The sequence below is a fragment of the Petaurus breviceps genome, unplaced genomic scaffold (assembly GCF_028583685.1).
Source record: "Petaurus breviceps papuanus isolate PSGF00001 unplaced genomic scaffold, PetGlider_PUasm1.0 90925, whole genome shotgun sequence".
NCBI classification, from domain to species: Eukaryota; Metazoa; Chordata; class Mammalia; order Diprotodontia; family Petauridae; genus Petaurus; species Petaurus breviceps.
In genome coordinates, this window is record NW_027187380.1 from 9,995,840 (window position 1) to 10,018,083 (window position 22,244).

The 22,244-nt window shown below is 35.6% G+C and overlaps 1 protein-coding gene across 8 annotated transcripts in view; it reads right to left on the reverse strand.

Annotated features, from left to right (window-relative positions):
- The window catches only part of STRADA (STE20 related adaptor alpha), a 37,895-nt gene that overhangs the window by 7,268 nt on the left and 8,383 nt on the right, over positions 1-22,244 (reverse strand). For 2 of the 8 annotated variants that reach the window (XM_069076268.1, XM_069076276.1), the window contains exons 2-5: positions 16,094-16,193; positions 11,974-12,031; positions 8,373-8,401; positions 178-280 (exon numbers count right to left, since the gene is read on the reverse strand). In XM_069076268.1, the coding sequence (XP_068932369.1) occupies positions 178-280; positions 8,373-8,401; positions 11,974-12,031; positions 16,094-16,129 (226 nt within the window). In that variant the 5' untranslated portion in view covers positions 16,130-16,193. Of the gene's footprint in view, positions 1-177; positions 281-2,902; positions 2,927-8,372; positions 8,402-11,973; positions 12,032-16,093; positions 16,196-18,655; positions 18,666-22,244 lie in introns of those variants that run through there. The other 6 variants (XM_069076271.1, XM_069076269.1, XM_069076270.1 and 3 more) reach the window with 6 other exon arrangements.

The following is a 22,244-nucleotide window of genomic DNA, read 5'->3' on the forward strand; positions in this document are numbered from 1 at the left end:
ATTTAAACTAGATTAGCCATCAATAGCCAACTCTGCACCATGGACTTTGATAGCTGGTCAATCGTCCCTGGAGTATATTCCAACTGCAGGTGCCAAAACAGGTACAACAGTTGCTTGAAACATGACACCTCTTGTCCTAGAAAAAGGGAGACACTTCTGGACTCTAAGCACCATTACCTATGATTGTTAGCAGTTCATAACACCTGCCCTCTGGCAGAAAACTGCTCATGGTGTCCTGTTTAGGGGAGGATGCTATCGACTCTGAACTTGATTCATTGGTCTAGAGAAGAAAGAGAAAAAAAAAGTCAAAACAGAGAATAGGGAAAGGTTTCTAGTGGGGATGTAGTAATTAAAACCAGTGATGAGAAAGTGATATGCAAACCAATGTGATAAACCTGATACAAGGATGAAGGAAGAATGTTCTACTACTAGGGTCATATGAAGGGAAAGAGCAACTGCTCACTTGATAATATATAAATCCCAGCTTAACATATTAACTGGCGCTGATATCAGAGCAAATGACTCCTCACTTTGACCCAAAGGAGCTCCCAGTGACAAGGACCAGTTTCATTTAATTTGGTTTGCCCTTCCCTTCATGACTCTCACAATACCTATCTACAGGAGGGGTCTCCCAAGAAGGGCACATTTATAGGAGAAGCTAAGCCTTCTTCCTGCAGTGTAATCTTGCTTTTCAGGTTTCTTTGCTATTCCATACACAATCCCAAATGGTAGACTGTCCCTCTCAACCCAGAGGGTATATATTTAAAACACTTCTAAGACAGCAACTGCAGCACCACCTTAAAATAAGGGGAAGAAAGCAGTAATTTGTTCTGCCACAATTTTCTACAGCAGAAGCAACCTGTTCCCTGTTCACACTCAAAATTAGGTTAAAACTCAGCTGGTTAGGATGTGGGAATCACACATAAGGTAAAAAGGACTTTAAGATCCTAAAATAAAGGTGCCCAGAAATGCCTGAATGTGGAAAATGTAGGCAGGTGGGAAGAAGTATAAACAAGTGGGAGGAATCCAGCATATTTTCTTCTCCAAAACCTTTTATCTGTTAATATGGCTTGTATAATTGCTTAAACTAGGAAAATCTGGAGGATAAGTGACCTGTCTCTCTCCCTTCCCAAGGGATGTCACTTAATTAAAATGGAAAACATTATGAGTAGGGATAATTTCAACTCTTTTATTTCACATTCTTCCTCAACTGATTCTGCTATCAACTGTCACCACCACCACCACCTACTACTATGCCCAGCCCTCCTAAGATCATAAAAGTAGGGCCAGAAGGGACCTTAGAGGCCATTTCATTTTCTATATGAGGACACTAAGGCCCAGGGAGGTAAGTGACTTGCCCAAGGGTAGATGGGAATTTGAATCCTGGTTCTATGATTCCAAGGTCAGTGCTTTCCCCACTGTGCCTTTGATGAATCTATGATCTCAAGGGGGAACTTTCTCTAGCCACCAAGATTGCGACTCATCCTGTTTTATTGTTGTCTACATCCTCCCATAGATGCTTCATAGTGCGTTCACCCAACGTGCTGGGGGTGGGGAGGCTGACTTCTTTTCGGTCTCATGATAAACCAATAAAGACCACAGGTTTAACCTCCTGGTTAAATTGGTTAACCTATGCTCTTCCTATATAAACTAGCCTATCTCCCTTTGTAGTTAGACATTTCTGATTATATTTTATGTTTTTTTTTTTTTTGGAGGGCAATTGGGATTAAGCGATTTGCCCCAGGTCACGTGGTGAGGAAGTGTTAAGTGTCTGAGGCTGCATTTGAACTCAGGTCCTCCTGACTTCAGGGCCGGTGCTCTATTCACTGCGGCACCTAGCCACCTCCTGATTATATTTTAAATGCTACTGTCCTGCACAGTTCTTTGATGGTAATATGTTAATACCTAATCATGCCTATGTCACATCTCTCCATTATCCCTTGTGAGACTCCAAACTTTAATTTTGTAAATTATGGTATTCCATGATTTGTACTCATATGGTATCATACGGGCCCTTATTTTAGGGAGAAGTGTGAGCTCATTAAAACCATTGAATATTTTCTCAAATACTATATAGGCCTCCTGTTTAATTCTAGGCTCAGTTCACTATCTGCAGTGTCTGTCCAAGAAACATGTAAGGATAAACTAGCTCGGTTGGCTATCCATCCAACTGTATACTGCAGTCAGGACCTAGGCATTCTCCACCCACTTCGTTTATCCCTTGGGGATAGTTAGGCTGAACTCTTTGAGTGATTAGGACCCTCACTTAGGAAACTATATAATATTCCAGGTCTTAATGCAATCAGCACAATGTTATACGCAAACCAGAGCATCTAGAAGAACTCACCATCTACACAGAATCCCTTTTCCATCTGAACTTATACTGGGCATACTGGCAAGCCTATGTCTTTCTGTGTTATATCATAACCTATATGAACAATCAGGTAGTCAAATAAAGTAACTTGTGCTGTTGTATCTTTCAGGGAATCATATAAGATTTTAACATACGCATGGAAGACACTTTGTTGAAGAAAGTCTTTGAGATAATCTATCTCATCTATCATATTAAAATGCTTTTTAATAGTAAAAAAAAAAACCAAAAAACCACCCCAAAATATGAGTACAGTAGGATCCTGTATTGTCTAAACCTTCAATCAACTGTTTGAAGATAAAAATGTAGTCTGCTATTGAATATTACCTGAGAAAAACTATTAATCTGATAATGAAACATACTTTCTTCCTCATGGCAGAGATATAAGTAACTACTATGGCGAAATATTCTATACAATGTAAAATATATATGACATTTTGCTTAATTTGACAAAAGAGAGGGTTCAATTTGGGGGGGATTATGTAGAATGATCACAATATAAAGATAAAAGGCATCAATATAAAGTATTACCTTAACTAAAGATGCCCTTGATGTGTGTGTAGCTTCTTCTCATAAAGGTCTTATATAGATGGGAAAACAGGCATATGGATTAGTAGTAAATTAATTACCTTTTTAAGGAAGTAAAACAATGAGTTAAAAAAAATTGGTACCCTTTCCCCTTTCATATACATGGAGAATCAGTCTCTCAACATCCTCAAAATATTGCTGCCTCCATGATGGACCTTCTCTGTGTATACCATCAAGTCTAGTAGAGCAACTCTTCTTGTTTTGTTTTCCTTAGTGCCATATACAGTAAGACCCTTATACAACACACTGCGGATTGTGATGTCAGAATTCAAATGTGGTAGCTCCACTGCCATTAATGGAGAAAACTGTAAGTTATAGAAATCTTGACAGATCTTTTCCATTTTTTTCTATGTAGTACTCCTTCCAATGCTCTTGGGATGATGTGACTTAACTGGGTCTCTAATCAAGTTATACTAACAACAGTACTAATACCACTTCATCACCAAAAGGTAATAAAAGGCAACGAAGCTCTTGGCCACAACTCATGAATCCATTTATGAAGGTATGGAAGGGTTGTACTATAGGTTGGCAGAAATAATAATCCATATTGATGAAATCACATCTTTTGAAGTAATACTGTTTTACATTTATATAGAACCTTATACTCTGGAACCAATTCAACTTCTCATTTAATCCTCTGGACAACAAAATGGAAAAGGGTAACTATTATTACCCCCTATTTTACCACCAAGACATTGAAACTCAAGAAAGTTAAATGGCTTCCCTAAATTCACACAACTGTGACAAAGCCAAAACTAAAACTTAGGCCTTCTAATTCCTAGTCTACTACCACATCACGTTACCTCATGGGGTTCATGACATCTACAGCAACGCATAACTGTGGGTTGTGACTTAAAAAATTGGCAATAGTAAAAGATTTCTGAATGTGCAACCAAAAATTCATTAAAAATCAAACAACACGGAATGGATCCAATGTGTTTCAGAGCTTGCCTATGTTGCATCGTGCAACTTCACTGAAGCCTTGGTTGTTGAACACAAGACATGTGCACTTTGCATGGCACATGATGTCACACCCACACAGAACCAACTAACAATGCCAAAATTTGAAAAGGGGTAGTGACAGGAAAAAGTTTAAGAAGCCTTCATATAGAGACTATTATTTTCTAAAGATTTATTAAAATTACTAAAAGGAAAAGAAACCAAATGTAGGCCACAAATATTCATCTCTCATAATAGGTAACCAGAAGAAATATGGCAATGAAGCTAGGAGAAGATAGGCTCAACTATTACCTCAATCATCTCTTCATTATCCAGGTGCTGATTATCTATGCACCCTAGAGCTTCATTTCTTCCTGTTGCCTGCTCTGTGACCATTTCCTTGTGCAACATCTCAAGCAATGGTTATGTAGCATAAGGCAGATAATACTGTCTGAAGCAGGAAGTTGAAACCAATAGCTAATGTCACGTTTGATTTGGCATTTATCTGTGTTCCTGCATCTATAGTCACAATTAATGCTGAGAATATTTAGTGGCTGCTTTAACTTTCAGTTTTTTTATTACCAGAGTAAATTTAAAATATTGCAAATGCTATATACTAGTTACACTAAAAGTTTCACAAGGATAGGAAGGGGGAAGGGTGGAGATACATAATCAAGGAAGAAGAAGAGGTTTGGGATTACCAAGATCAGACCAAGTTCTGTGAAATGCTAATTCTCCATTTTATTTAGTTTCTACATACCACCTCTGCAACAAGTTTAGGTTTCTTTTAAAAGGGTAGCAGAAATAACACTCCTTTAAGAAGCCAATTTGATTCTAAAGGATCACATCATTTCAACTCCAAATCATACTGCTTACAATACTTAATCAAGGATCTTCATTCCTACTCTGGCAAGCTATATTAGGTTTGGCTGAAGTCACTAAATGATCCCAAGTTTTTGTCAGTCTGGCAACTCACTTAGCCAGGCTTAGACCTATAGTACTGAAATATATTCTGTCCTACTAAGCATCTGAGGCAAGATTTAGAACTCAGGTCTTCCTGACTCTAAGTCCAATGTACCCTCTACTGGAGACTGACTGACTACTGACCTATGGTCAGAATATGGCCAAATATCACTTCTAGGGCTGTATCCCAAAGAGATCATACAAGTGGGAAAAGGACCCATATGTACAAAAATATTTATAGCAGCTCTTTTTGTGGTGGCAAAGAACTGGAAATCATGGGGATGCCCATCAATTGGAGAATGGCTAAACAAGTTGTGGTATATGAATGTAATGGAATACTACTGTGCTGTAAGAAATGAGCAGCAGATGGACTTCACAGTAACCTGGAGAGACTTACATAAACTGAAGCTGAGTGAGGAGAACAGAACCAGGAGAACTTTGTACACAATTACAGACACATCTATGATGACTGACTTTAATAGACTCGGTTCCTCTCAGCAATACAAGGTTATAAGACAACTTTAAAAGACTCAGGATGGAAAGGGATACCCACATCCACAGAAAGAACTACAGAGTCTGAATGCAGATTGAAGCAAACTACTTGCTCTCTTTTGTGTTTCGTTTTGTTCCTTCTTTCTTCTTGTTCACTCCATTGGTTATAATTCTTCTTTACAACTTGACTAATGTTTAACTTGTAGAACCTGTATCAGATTGCATGCTGCCATGGTGCACGGAGAGGGGAGGAGAGGAAGGGGGAGAAAATTTGGAACTCAAGGGATTGTGGAACTGAATGTTGTAAACTAAAAGTCAATTAAAAAAAAAGAATATGGAATGAAGTACAACTGTCCACTTCCAATGAGTAATAGTAACAGCCCCAAACACAGAGCCTTTGTAGGTCTTCTCTCACCTCTGACTCCCAAACTTCATACCACTTCTCTATCTAGGCAAGACAGGGGGGGTACAGATGATGACTTTGATGAATTTGAAATATATTTTAAATATTCTACTCTCTTCAAGAAAATGAAGCATAGTCTACTTTCAGTGCATAAAGAATCACACATAAACTCTTTAAATGGACATTGAAGGCTCCAACAAAGTCTAGCTCCAAACTTGTTCCAGGCTCCTGTGCTCATGTACTCCTGCAAAAGTGGATTAGTCATCTCATCCTGCTGGCTTCTACCACTATGCATTTGAATACCACACTTCCCATAAATGAGAAGAGCTTTCCAAATGCTTTTTGAAATTTTATTCTATCTTAAAAGTCCAAGTCAGGATGCCATCTCCTCTATAAAACCTTCTTAGCTTCTCCACAAGCTAGAATGTTTCCTGTCTTCTTCAGTGTCTCAAGCCATTCCATTCTACCTTTCCTATGCATGTGATTAGATTCCGACTTGTGTTATAGTAATTTTTTTATGTTGCCTCTGGGTCGCAACCTATCTTTGCTAGAATCCAGAGGGTAAGGAGTGTCTTTTTTCCATCTTTGTACCCCAGTGCCTAGCATAGTGTCTTGCATGTTATAGGCACTTAATAACTTTGTTAGATTGAATTTAAGAAAAGAATAAATGCTTAATTTATGAGATAATGAAAATATGAGGCAAGAGGAAAGCTGTAATTACATGCAACAGTGATCTCCTCTCCCATTGTATCTCTCAAACTCACTGGGTGCAGGATGACTAACATTTCACACAATAAAAGAAGTCTAAAATAAAGATGGCAACCTTATGGATCTCCTAGAGATCAGAGTGTCCCTTTCTATTAACACAAGTCTTTGCTGGTTATCAGAAAAAAAAAAGTCTTGAAGGACCCAAAAGCAAATATAAATATTTGAGAGTTTTGGAGGTTTTAACCAAATCTTAAATGTTCCAGGGCTCTGATTCTAAGTGGTCTGGCTACATTGAGTACTAGGGTTCCACCAAGGACTGCTGCCTAAGCACAGCCTCCTTAACTCTGCAACAATTAATGAGCCACCAACCATACTAATCTACTTATCAGTAGGTTTTTGTCCATTAGAATTTAAGGCCTGTCTTTCTGTATGACAAGTATCTTAGTGTATCACTTAAAGAAAAACAAAAAGTATAATAAGGAGACAGATTTTAGCAAGGGGGAAAACATTGGTAAGGAAGTAAAATTTAACAAGAGTCTGAAAAGAAATGGTCTGAAACTTTGGATTATAGTGAAAGATTAGTTTACTAACATGTTTCAGAGTTAGCTAAAAACTATAACTCAAATGGAAAAAGTTAAACCACTTTTGTTAAACATAGCACAGCTTTCCCAGTGCTACTTTTCCAGCACAATGTATAACCACAACCTACTCTCAGTATCTTAAATTTTTTTTGCTCATTTTTCCCACTAGAAAAGCATTTTAACTCTTCTGCGGCAGAAAAAAAAATAAGCTAATGGTATATATAAGAAAACACAAAAAGAGAGCCTTGTTTTAAAGATTTTAAAATAAAAAAGACCCCACAGATCATAAAAGTGAACATGTTACATAATAACAAATAGACCCACATAGCTTCCCATAGGGTTTCACACAGGATAAAGTTTGGTGTAAAAATAATGTTTAAAATGAGGGAAAAACCTCATGAGATTAGCATTATGTTCTGGATAAATATTTTAGTAATCAAAGAGGGAACAGTTCAGATCTTTGGATTAAGAAATATTCAAGTCTGGAAGAGAAGTACCGCTGTACTAAATGACTAAGTATAGGGCAATAAATGTTTGTTGAACTAAAATGAAAAAAAAGTTTTTCTGAAAGAAAAACTTTAAACCAACATCCTTTGCCCAACCTGTACTGTTTGACAAAAGGCACAAAAATTTTCTATCACTTTGAGGTTAAGCTACTAATTCTCCCTAAGAAGTTGTTCTTACTCTCTCTTTAGGCATCACAATTATCAAGACAGCTCTGTGTAAATTTGTGCACATTAAGTGTTATTTACTCTAGAGTAGGAAATGAACAGAGCTTAGTGGCACAGTATACAAAACAGATCTTTGTTATCTTGCAGAATTTTCATATAATAAAACAAATTTCCCAGTGCAGGTTCTTTTTTAATATGGGTGATTTGTGCCAGGTTTTACTTTTTATAATTTCTAGAAAAATCTTTATATTGCCTCAAAACTTAATAGTAAACAGGCTGAGGGCAACAGTGTCAATACCTTAAGGAACCAAAGGGTAGATATGCAACCAAATTTTAGGATGCCAAATGACACTTTCCTTTTTTTTTCTGGAGTGGGATGAGACCTTAATGATCACAAGGAAGAAATGCAAAGCCTTACTAAATATCTAAGAATCTGTGAATTTTAAATCATAGATCATATTTTCAAAATCACACACCAAAAGTCTTCTTTCCAGGGTGAAACCTGAATCCACACAAATAAAGGCTAAGTACATGTAAAGACAGATAATGAATAAACAGTTAAAAAAAAAGGAAACAAATGAAACACGCAAACTTCCACAAGGAATCATTTCCATGCAATGGCAATAGCACTACAGCCTAAAAAAAAAATCACTTACTTTTCTCCGAGCGTCACCCGGAGGCTGCTCTGGAGTAGAGAAATGCATTGTTGGCTTTTTTGTTTGTTTAGCAAGAGATATGCACATTCAGAAGAATAATTATTAAACTTAACATTACATTTATTAATAGAAATTACTTAAATGTCATTACAACAAAATGTTACATGTACATATACACACAGAGAAAACAGAAATGCTATAGATAGGGTTTATCTGTGAATCTATTGCTTTTGAAAACTTGGACGATCTACTTTGTGTTTTCTCATCTGCTGCAGTCTTATTTATCACTGGCACAAAACATTCTTTCCAGTGGCTGGCCATGGTCAACAAGCACAGGGTGAGTAACAATTCATTTCCATGTACACAGAGAAGTTTAGTCAATCCCTGTTAATCCCAGGAACCAACTTCCTGGGTTAGTAAATATGCTTCAATATAATAACACTCCTGGGCTGACTGGAATGTTGATTCCCTAAACTAAGAGACTATTAAGAAAAAACTCCATGGCTAAATTGTGCCTTTTTCTGCAAGAGTAGCAAAATAAATTTGCTTTGTATTCACCTGCATTTTCCAGATTTTGTTCAAACCTGTGATTTCATTAGTGTGTAGAACTCCTAGTGTGGAGTCTCCCTCCACTGATAGAAATCAGCAACTTGTCAATTACTCTAGTTTTAGAGAGATTACCAGGATATTGAGAAATTAAGTGATTTCCTATGGTCAACACAGTTATTATTTGCCAGAGGCAAAATCTGAATCCAGAATTTTTTTACTTTAAGGTTAGTTTTCTGTCCACAACATTCTTGTTATTAGCAGAATAGCAATATTAATATAATTATAGCTAAGACCTATACTCAAGGTCAAGTTTATGATAAATAAATTAGGGGCTTTTCTTTATTCAGCAGCCACAGAGTAAAATTAAGAGACTAAAGAATAAAGAGAGCAGATTTGTTGCTCTAACATCAACATTGTTCTAACATCCTTCCTGATTCCCCAAGATGATATGCAAATCAATTTTATTTCTATTCCTTAGATTTTCCTATTCTATAAAAAGGCTAAAAATGTTTTTGTTAATTATAAAGCAATGTTTGTCAGTTTTAGTACTTTAATAAGCTATTTTAATATCACAGTAACAATTGCCAAGATTTCCTCCTATTAGAAGTATTCCAATGTACTACTTAAAAAGGAAAGCCTCTGACATCTGACTGCATGACCCAATAAAAGTGTGATTTTACTCTCTCATAAAGGGTGAAGTGGAATTAAGAACAGGGGGACAGATCCTTCACACCTGTTTGTAGGTTCCTGTTTTCTTTCAGGAATGACAGATGATGCTCAAAAGTTACATCATCAACCTCTCTAACTAAAATTAGAGAGCAGATTAACAGATTGTGAAAGAAATCTGGTTTAGAATCTACTAAAGCAATTTTCAGGTTGGAAGACTTCCAAATGATATGTTAGTGAAATCACTAGGCTCTAATTAAAAAAAAAAAAAGCCCTACAAATGATTTAAGCCAGAATTTATGCCCCTTGTATATAGGCTGATCTGAATCTCCATGAATGTGAATTCTTATGAAGCTTGGTATATTTTTAATAATTTGTTAGAAGCTACACTTCCAAAATAATTTCCTCCAGGAATCTCCAAGAATATGACATTATCAGAGTGCCAATGTTGTATGTTATTTTAGCTTTACTACTGATTCCACTGAAATATCAGGGTATAGGTGAGAACAGAGAGGCACAGAGAGTGAGGCCCAGAACCTAGGAATGCCTTATTTAAATACAATCACTCTAGTTTTCATCTTGTACCCAAAATAGAACCTAATCTATATTAAGGGTTCTTAATGTTTTTTGTGTCACAGACCACTTTGACAGTCTGATAAAACCTATGGAACCCTTCTCAGAATAGTATTTTTATATAATTGAAGAAAATTCTAAATTTCTGTTAGAGGTTCATGAAAATAAAGATGCATTTATTTTTCTCCTATCCAAGTGTATGGAGCCTCTGACATCTATCCATAGATCTTTTGGGAGCTTGTAGGTCCCAGGCAAAGAAGCTTTGTTCTAGATAATAGTTTATGGAAATTATTATATATTTTAGCAAACTTTATTCACAAGACTATTGCAATAAAAGTATAAGTAATTATAAGGTTTAAATTTTCAACCACTTGTGGACATCTTAATTAATCAGACAATTAAATTAATCTGGTAACCTGGTCCTCTAAATTTATAATCTGTAGGAACTGGGTTGCTTCTTGGTACTAAAAGAAAGAAAGAATGAGGCACTAAGGAGCTAGAAAAGGTACAAAATCTTCTGAGATATGAATCGACTACAGAAATAAAAGTATGCAAAACAATTTTCCCCCCTTAATCCAAGATTAGTTGGGAAAGAGACTTTGTAAATGCAGGCAGTTCTTGCTTTATGTAAGTGGACTGCTTGGCAGACCTCTACATAAAGTGATATTTACATAAGGTATATTTGCCCTGAATGAGGAAAAGAAGAGAGACAGGAAAGGTGCTGTCGGCCCATGGAGGGAAGGGTCTTGCACATGGGGGTTAGGAATAGAGAAGCAAAAGCAGGAGAAGGAACCTGTGGGGGGTGGGACCAGTCAGCCAGGGGCCTGGATGGAATGAGAGGAAGGACATGTGGGAAGTGGGGAGGGAGAAGACTCTTGGGGGCCAGACATAGACACAGATAGGAGAATTGGGGGAAAGAGACAGACACATGGCACCTGGTGGGCTGGAGGATGGATTGGGACAAAGGTCTATCTCAGGAGGTTTTAATCCAAGCCTCCAAAACTGAAGCACTGCCACCAGTCTCCCTGTGCTTCCATTCTCTTGCTTTCACTTAGAGGGTTTAAAATTTTTTTTAGGGTTTTTTTTTGGGGAGGGGGAGGATGTGGTATAGAGAGTCAAGGGGCAAGAGTGGAGAGAAAGAGAAAGAAGAGTATTATTCAGTAAAGTTAATACAGGTGTTTTTTAGGAATGTGGATACCTTTTAGAATTCTTTATGTAAATCTGAATTTATGTAAAATGAGAACTGTCAAAGGGAACACCTAAAGTGGTCAATCTTCACCAAACCCAGAGAAGGGTCCCTCACTTTGTTTCCCTAATCAACATCTAAAAGGGATTTTACAATGGAAGTTTATTTGCCAATTCTACTGAAACAGCTTTTTGTAGTCTCAGTTTCTATTATAAGCCTAAAGAATAAAACCAGGGAGATGTGGGAATAGGGAGTGTTAACTGGGTTGGTTAGTGAATTCAGAAGTTTCAAAAGACTGTCACCCTTTTCTGATAACAGTATTTTAAAGGAATAGGTAGTTAAACATTTCATTTTTGTTTCCTTGATAACATTTCAGCTACACAAATACCAAAAGAACTACACATTTTAATTTATAAAAGATAATCAAGGGGGCCCAGGAGTTTTTTCTTGTCTGTAAGCATCACCAACTTGAGAATCAAAGGCTTCTGAGAAAAGCCAAATAAATTACTATAATCACTAACTGTGGTTTTTTTTTTTCCCATGGAATTGTTAATTTCTGAAAATTATTCAAGACAGAAGTAATGAGAATTCCCATTAAAGAATGACCAAAGGCTATGTAGTACTTACCTCCAAATAGTTCCAAATCTCTTAAGCCCTCAACAATGAACTTTTCCGAGACCCACCGCTAAAGAAGAAAACCCCCAAAAGAATTAGTATTTCTTTAGACAACAATCCACAGTATAGTCGTCAGAAAGACAAATAAAAACACAAAGTCAGAAATGACTCAGTTCTGTTAAAACTAATTTCTTTTAAAAAGTTCTTAACAGGCACTTAAGCTTTCTAAGTTTACTAAGAACATCAGGGTGCTCAATTATTTTCATTTCATTTTTAGAGTGGGCCAATTTGATGAAGAGTTCTAAACAGAAACATATGGTACTAGTCTATAGTATCAATGAACGTTTTTAGTCTTTTTTAGATCCAAAACTAACCCTCAGCCTCGCTATTACCCATTCCATTACAGATGCTCAGTGCTTTCAGTGCCAACTCAAAGAATTATTTTGGAATATGGATGAGATGTTACTTTTTTCACAAGCCTAGAGCAATACTGTAACATGAAACAAGTCAAGTGACAGTCTTATCTATGCTATACCCCTAAAGACATTGTCAGCAGATATTTCACACTGAATTTCAGCATAAGGAGTAAAACTGATGGATAATAAGTATAGTCTACTTCACCAGTCTACTTAAAAATGGGACTGAATTCCCAGCCTACTCATCACTCATTTAATTTTACTTGAATTAGGCTGGGTGAAATAGGAGGAAAAGCACTCATATTTAAATGGAATTGAATCAAGATTAAATGTTGCTCATGAACTAATATTTATTAATAATTGGTTAAGGGACATGCTGTCCACTGAGCTCTGTAATGAGAAGAGAAACCTAGATTTATCTAAACATTTTCAGAAAAATAAAGAAAAAATAAGACTATGTAAGGTTCAGAAATAAATAACAGAGTATGATAGTATATACTATTGGCCAGAAGATACACAGATTAACATATTTTACATATCACTGTACCTAAAAACTTATCTTAAAAATTATATTCAGGAATGAGAATAGGCAATGAGGAAACAAAACTATAGTTCTTTGCAGATGATATGATGTTATACTTAGGAAATCTTAGAGAATCAACTAAAAAACTACTTAAAGTTATTAACATTAGCAAAGTTGCAGGATACAAAATAAACCCACATAAATATTCAATAATTCTATATATTACCAACAAAGTCCAGCAGCAAAAGATAGAAAGAGAAATTTCATTTAAAATAACTGTACACAATATAAAATACTTGGGAATCTATCTTCCAAGATGAACCCAGGAACTATAAACACAACTATAAAACACTTTTCATACAAAGAAAGACAGATCTAAACAACTGGAAAAATATTAATTGCTCATGGATAGGCTGAGTCAACATAATAAAAATGACAATTCTAATTCTAATAATTTATACAGTATATATAATAATAATAATATATTTATTCAGTGACATACCAAACTATCAAAAAATTATTTTACATAGCTAGAAAAAATAACAAAATTCATCTGGAAAAACAAAAAGCTCAAGGATATGAAGGAATTGATGAAAAAAATGCAAAAGAAGGTGGTCTAGCCATACCAGATCTCAAACTGTATCATAAGGTGGCAAAACCATTTGGTACTGGCTAAGTGGTGGATCAGTGGAACAGATTAGGTACAAATTACATTATAGTAAATGACCATAGTAATCTAGTATATGATAAACCCAAAGATCCAAGCTTTTGGAATAAAAACTCATTATCTGACGAGAACTGATGGGAAAACTGTAAAACGGTATGGCAGAAACTAGGTATAGATCAACATCAACCAAAATAAGGTCAAAATGGATACACAATTTACATATAAAAGGTGATACCCTAAGTAAATTAAGAGAGCATGGAATAGTCCATCTGTCATATTTATGGTTAAGGGAAGAATTTAGGACCAAAGAAAATATAGAGAGCATTGCAAAATGTAAAATAGATAATTGATTGTATAAAATTAAAAAGTTTTTGCACAAGCAAAACTAATGCAACCAAAATTATAAGGAAAGCAGGAAAGTTGGACAATTTTTTTTGCATCAGGTACCTCTGATAAAGGTCTCATTTCTCATATAGAAAACTGAGTCAAATTTATAAAAATACAAGTAATTCCCCAATTGATAAATGATCAAAGGATATGAACAGGTGGTTTTCAGATGAAGAAATTAAAGCTATCATATACAATTCCAGACATATCATATCTGTGGTGACTGATTTTGATAGACTGGGCTCATCTCAGCAATGCAAAGACAAGTGCAAAGGATTCATGATGGCAAAGGCTATCCACATCCAGAAAAAAGAATTATGGAGTCTGAATGCAGATTGAAGCAAACTACTTGCTCTCTTTGTCGTTTTGTTTTGTTTCTTCTTCCTTGTTATTCATTCCATTGGATATAATTCTTCTTTACAACTTGACTAATGTTTAACGTGAAGGCATATGCAGAACCTTTCTGGACTGCATGCCGCCATGGGAGGGAGGAGGGAAATTTGGAACTCAGAAACTTGTGGAACTGAATGTTGTAAACTAATAGTAAATAAATAAAAAATAATAAAAAAAAAGAAATTCAAGCTATTTATTGCCATATGAAAAAATGCTCTAAATCATTACAGATTAGAGAAATGCAAATTAAAACAACTCTGAGGTATAACACCTATCAGACTGGCTAATATGACAAAAAAAGGAAAATGTTGATGTTGGAGGGGATATGGGAAAACTGGGACACAAATGCATTGCTGGTGGAGTTGTGAAGTGATACAACCATCTGGAGAACAATTTGGAACCATGCCCAAAGAGCTGTAAAACTGTGCATATCCTTCGACCCAGCAATACCACTGCTAAGTCTATATCCCAAAGACATTTAAAAAAAGGGAAAAGGACCTAACTGTACAAAAACATTTATATTAGCTCTTTTTGTGGTGGTTAAGAATTGAAAACTGAAGGGATGTCCATCAATTGGGGAATGACTAAACATTTGTAATGAGATATTATTCTGCTATAAGAAATGACAAAGCAGGATGATTTCAGAAAAACCTGGACTTACATGAACTGATGCATAGTGAAGTGAACAGAACTAGGAGAATGTGAATGACAACAGAAATACTGTTCCATGAAGAACCATGAATGACTTAGCTATTCTTAGTAATACAACAATTTAAGACAATCCCAAAGGACTAATGATGAAGTATACTATTTGTCTCCAGAGAAGAAAACTGATATTGTCTGAATACAGAATGAAGCATGCTATTTTTCATTTTCTTTTATTTGAGTCTTCTTGTACAAAATGACCGATATGGCAATGTTGTATGTGACTGCACATGTATAACTTATTAACTGATTGTTTACCATCTCAGAGAGAGGGAGAGAATTTGGAACTCAAAACTTTAAAATTAAAAAAGTAGCAATAAAATATCCCATCCATAAATAAGCATATTCATTACATATTGAAATATTTTTAAACTTTTAGATAGCAGGATTTACCTACAGTTTCTTATAATGACTGTACAGTTACAGCATTATAAAAATAAAGGCTCTATAATATGCAACCTGCCTCTATCACTTGGCAATTAGGTAATTATCAGTTTGCAAATGGGTGATAATTTTACAAAACCGCAGTGTGTTCTCAAGAAGTCATGGTAAACATCTGTTCTGGTGGTTAAAACCTATTAAGTTTCAAAACTTGAAGACATTTTCAACTTGTGTTTTGACATAGGTGTTCTTAAATTTAATACAAAGATCTAGAAAAAAGTTCTGGTAATTTAATTTTGTTCTGATTTTTTAAAACATAGAAATGTAAGGGGTGGGGGCAGGGAACCATGAAGGAGATGAGGATGAGTAAGTACAAAAACAGTAAAAGGGCAAAAATTCATTTCACTGAATATAGCTGACATCAGTGAGATAGATTTGCTTACTTGCTTTGCCTAAGATGGGTCCATAAGCTATTTTCTCATGAAGTGAACACTGTACCTATTGGATTTGCCACTCTTCACTTAAAGGTTCTAAAAACATAATTCTAGTGCATTATATGCATAACGAGCCACAGTTTCACGTAATTTGTTTTCCTTAAAACAAAATATTGCTTTTCAGAAAAAGAATGTTGAGTAAAGTTAGAAGGCTAGAAACACTCACCCTAATTCGCTCTGGTTTACTTACAAGAAAAGACATGGAATCCTAATGTGTAGGCAGGCCTACTTCAATTTCAAGAATATTTAAAAAAAACCAAATAAACCTAAAAACAAAACAGAAAACAGATTTCGTTAGTTAAATGCCTTTTCAAAAATATACCTGCTAACAAGCATTTGTTCTTTGGATCACTGTACTAGATAATGGGAGAGATATAGGATTACTGCTAACATCCATGCAGAGGAACTGTTGGTGACAGTAAAACAAGATGTATTGTGGTCAAGAGAATGAGTTCTGTGTGATGTGCTGGAAAAGCTGTATGGAAAGAGAAGTTTGCAACTATATAATTTCCTCAAGTGCATGAAAATCTCTAACACATTACTTAGACAACTAAAAATATCCCCAACTGAATCAATCAAATAACCAACTAACCAACCAACAAGTATGTCTTAAAGGTCACTGCGAATAGAGAGATTGAAACCAAACAGCTTCTAGATCACTGTTTCTTGAACTAAGGGTAGTGAGAGATAACATATATGTGAACAACTAGTGTAATTTTTCTTCTATGGAATTGTCTCTCATTCCTCCATTATCATTTTGGTTTTTTACTCACCTCTCTTTCCTTTCTACCTAGCTTTTGCTTTGAATAAACTACACAGCTGATGTATAAGCCTATTTAAAAAATGGCTAAGTTAAATTTTATTAAAAAAACACTTAACTTTTACTATTATTATACCAGTGGAAGAACATAGAAATATACTCTAGCATGATACCGCTCCCTTTTTAGATAGGGGAGATATTTTCTACTGAGAAAAAACTTTCTGCCCTTTGTGAAGGAATGGAGCATTCCATAAAAATGCCAAGAAAAAATCTCTATTAAAAAAAAAAGTAGGGAAGAGGAACAGCAGGATGATTTGGGACATGACTAAGAAAAGAAATAATCTATTTAGATTCTAAGATATAAAGAAAAGGAGCTTTTGATGCAAAGAAAGATGTTTTATCTAAATATAGGTAGAAAATGGAATGGGAAGAGCTTAACTTCTATACCCTGGAAAAATATTGTAACAAAGTAAAAAAAAAAAAAGAGAAAAAGGAAATAATCTCAAAACACTGCACTTGGAAATAATGTTTATTTCCAAGTACAGTGTATATGGTTGTTGTCCTTTGTTCTTGAAGAGGACCAAAATGACATCACTATGCTAGACTAAAGTTTCAATGTGTTTGACTTTGGTTGATCAGACCAATATGAGCTTAGCATGCTCTACCACAGGTTGGGCATGAACAGTCCTTGTGAACATTTGGAGTGGATACTCCAAATTTGTGCCTCCTGAATTTCCTTTGAGCTGTTTCAATTCTGCTTTGCTAATGGAGCACAGCACCTTCTCTGAAGTGGGCATGTCATGCTGAGCAGTCCTGTGCCAGTGTCTCCCATGTCACACAATCAATTCCAAAGTTCTTGAGAGAAACCTTAAGAGTGACCTTGTGTAGCTTCTTCTGACCACCATGTAAATGCCTGCCCTGTGTTAAGTTCTCCATAAAATAGTCTTTTTGGCAAGTGTACATTTTTCACACACACACACACACATACACACGCATGCACACATGCATGTGTAGATGTGTATATATGCATATGCATATATGCACACTAACAAAGACATACATACTATATACACACATATAATATGCATATTATATATGTATATAATGACAGGCAAGGGTTCAGGGGAATTAAGTAAAAAACTTCAGTTACCTTTCTAATTCTATGCTGATTCTTCACATGACAAATATATGAACAAACTTTTAAGAACTTATATTTTAAAATTAAAATGCAAAGATGTCACTCAAAGAATACAGCTATAAATATTTTCATGTTTACCCTACTCTTTTTTGGAAAAAGTAGGATGCAATTTGTAATTTCTATATATATAAATGGATGAAAAGTGGTATTTAAGGAATGTTATCATCAACCTAGAGAGATACAGAAAGGAATACTTTAAAATGGGCCCTATATCAACAATATCATTTTGACCAGGGTGAGAAAAGAGAGAATATGCTCACTTGAAATGATAGCCAATCAAAGGGTGAGACTACAAGTAACTGGGAGAACAGACCTTACACATACTGAATTGCACAAAGTATTCTTTCTGACACACTTAGCACTTTTCAGATATGCATTATAGTACTATGTCCAATTTTGCAATTAAACATGAAGAACTTCAAAATTATTTTAGAGAAGAGTTAAAGTAAGATTTTAACTTGTAAAAGAAAAGGAGCTTAAAAGAATTGTAACTGTTTCATATGAGGAAAAAGTATAAGAAGATTCCATTAAGAATTTCCTGTTCCATTAACAATAGCTAAAGATAACAAAGTAGATGACCATTGATTAGGGAATGCCTAAACAAATAGAAGTATGTGAATGTAATGGAAATGAAGAACATGACTAAATGGAAGATTTATATGAACTGATGCAAAATAAAGCAGAACCAGGAAAAGAATATACATAATTACTACAACATCATAACTGGAAAAAACAGTAACAAAAATTTAAATTGAATGTTGTAGAATTAAGGTCCTGAAGACAAATGAATGAGAATGTACCTCCCTCTCTTTTTTGCAGAAGTAAGAAACAATGGTGATGATATACAGCATGTACTCCTGGATTTTGTTAATCTATTTTTTTCCTCATCTTTCTCTTTTATTCTTTGTTATAAGGGGTGGTTCTCTGAGTAGAAAGTAGAAATTAATAAGCTGAGGAGTTAAAATGATGCAAAAAGCCCCAAAAGATATAAAAAAATTTTTTTTTTTGCTTTTTGGAGGGCAATTGGTGTTAAGTGACTTGCCCAAGGTCACACAGCTAGTGTGTCAAGTGTCTGAGGCTGGATTTGAACTCAGGTCCTCCTGACTCCAGGGTCAGTGCTCTATTCACTGTGCCACCTAGATGCCCCCAAAGATATCAATTTTTAAAAAATGATATCCAAGTATCTACAGCCACTGGAATTCAAATCAGATTTAAGGAAATAATTCTTGACAGTGAAGTTTGTTATATATACTGGATTATTTTCCCCCTCCCCCCAAAAAAGACTATGACTTGATATCTGCAGAGATTTCTTTTTAAGGGGGGAAAAAAGATGATATTCACCTGAGATGGTTTAAAGTAGTTCTCCCTAAAGACTGGTAATTCTGATACTAGATAACCTCTCAAATTTCTCATAGTTATAGACAGACTCTCATTCAATCAAATTTCATGGGACATCAAATTACCTACATAGTCAAAACTCCTCAATGTGGAAGATATGATGAGGATGTTTAACACATACTGTGGTTAGCTGGGCTGTCATAGAAAACAAATGCCTGGTTTACTGAGTGTTTACAAATTATAGTAAATTTTCAGGGAAGCTACCATGTAAAAGAGACTTTTTGTCAATTAAAAAGAAATATATCCTTTGTTATAAGATTATTGATTATACTTGCATTGACCCTGTTTATTCTAAATGGGGAGCATTGGGATACGACATACTAGTGATAAATTTCTTTTTCTTATTTTTGAGTGTACATATTTATAGAATTAGATTTCTGACTTAAAGGTTAGTGAATCCCATGGTAGCCATGTACAGTTTAGGCCTGAAAGCTAGGTTACAGGGTCAAAATAACTACTTTAGGGATTCTTAACCTGGATCCATAGATAGTGGATGGGTTTCAGTGGGCCCATAAACTTGGATGGGGAAAAAATATCTTTATTTTTATTAACCTTTGTGTTTTATTTTATGTATATAAAACCATTATTCTGAGAAAGGGCTTGTAGGTTTCACCAGACTGTCAAAAGGGTCCATGACACAAAAAAAGGTTAAGAAAACCTGAACTATAGTAAGCCTAGATGATTAAGTTGCTCAGGTCATGAGCAAAGCTGTCACAGTGTTTGGATATAAGTTTTCAAGTTGCCAAGTGAGGTTTCTAGTAAGTAAGACTTTTTTTTTCCCTACAATTTCTTTAGTCTTTGCTGCAGAGCTAATTCAAAACCCAGTCTCTAAGGACTTTCCTTGTTTCTCCATTGGCTCCTCCATTTTGTATCTCTGATAAATCCCTAAACTCACATTCTCTTTCTAAACAACTTAATCATCCTGCATATCCCTCTGTTCTATTGCTTTACAACTATCACTTTATTAAGGAAACAAGATTAAACTTTAGCTTTCCAGTATGTCACAGGAACATTCACAACCAGACAATTGAGAAGCCAGGATAATGCAAAGGGGCAGGCCTGGTGGGAGAAGAAAAGAGTGAATTAGCCCTTGATCAGTCTCTACAGCTTCCTGAGCTCAGTGTCCGGTCTTCCAAGAGTCTCAGGGATGGGAAATACCTAGACAACTCTTGGTCCAGGAGTCTCAACCAGTTTTACCTTGGCTAGAAAGCACTTTTTCTCAGAATCATGTTTTGGGCTTCAAATTGCCCACACACTGCTAAGAATATGGTTAATTTTGTAAAATATAATTCAAAAAGCAATTCACTACACATTACAACTCATAACAATGTGATAGAAGTTCATCTCAGGGGCCTGTGTATGTAGACACTTTTAATTCCAGAAGTATTCTATAAAATAATAAAATCCCAGTAGTTTTAAAAACATGTCAAAATTAACTGAGAATATTTAATACCATATTAAACATAACTGCTATACAAAAATGCTTAACAAAAAAGAAATCATACTCTTTAGAGGGAATGTGATGGAATTGTGAAAAGATCCATCCATACAGGATTTTTAATGTAATGGAATTGCCTGCACACATATTAGCAAAGCACTGTTGTCCAAAGCACAGAAATCTACACTTTCCAGAAGTTGGTCTCTTAAATATCTTAACTTCTATATTCAATAGTCTTTTTTCAAGTTTGACCTTTTGGAAGTTTTTGACACTGCTTTCTATCCCTTTCCTCCTCAATACCCAACTTTTCTAGCTTCTGTGCTAATACCTGGTGGTATTACTGATGTGACTGCTCCTCTACCAGATCTTTATCCGTCTATCAGTCTCTTACTCTAAATAGGGGTGTCCCTCAAAGGCACTTTTTTGTACTCTCTTCTCTCCAGGTTTATATTCTTGCCCTTGGTAATCTCTTCAATCCTCATCTTTACTTAGATGACTTGAAAATTTCTATCAAACCCACTTTCCCCTGAATTCTACTCCCATGCTTAGAATGTTTTTTCTTCATGACCTCCACCTCTTGAAACCCCCACCTCCCTTGAAGGCACAGCTTGAATGGACTTTGCTGATTCCCAATTGCTAGGTTTTTTTTGTCTTTTCTTTTTAATGCTTTATTAACTTCTGATTTACATCATTCGTTTCTGCCAGATTTTGAGCTACAAATTTTCTCCCTGTTTTTCCCCTAACCACTGCCCCAAAATAGCAGTCCCACAGGATATCCCCTCCTCCAATATGCTCTCTCCCATATTTTCTCCCATACCCCTTTCTACTTTTCCAGTGGATCTCTATGCCTCAGTGCCTGTATATTTTATTTCGCAATTACATGTAAGATGGTATTAATAATAGTGTATATATATATATATACACACACACACACACACACACATACATACATATATATATATTTGAATATTTGATTTTAAAACTTTCAATTCCAGACTCATTCCCTTCCTTCCTTGTCACCCACCCTTACTGGGAAGATAGGCAGTTCAGTATAGGTTGTACATGTGTGGCTAATGCAAACAATAACATAGCAGATATATTGTAAAAGACTGACTACATTTCCCTCCCTCCTATCCCACCTCCCACTTGTTCTATTCTCTACTTTGATCCCGTCTATTTTCAAAAGTGAGTGCTTCCAACTTCCCTCCCCCCCAGACTACCCTCTCCCTTCCCTCATCCCCCCTCTCATCCCCTTCTCCCCCCATTCTCCTGGAGGGTGAGATACCCTATTTAGTGTGTATTTCACTCCCTCCTCAAACCAAATTCAATGGAAATAAGATTGACCATTCCCTTTTGCCTTCCTATTCTTCCCCTCCATTGTAACCATTTTCCCTTGCCTCTTCTGTATGAGATAGTTTACCCCAATCCTGTCTCTCCCCATATCCTCTCATTATATTCCTCTCACCTCTTAATTTCACTTTTAAGTATCATTCCTTCCTGTTAAATTGGTCCTGTGCCCTCTA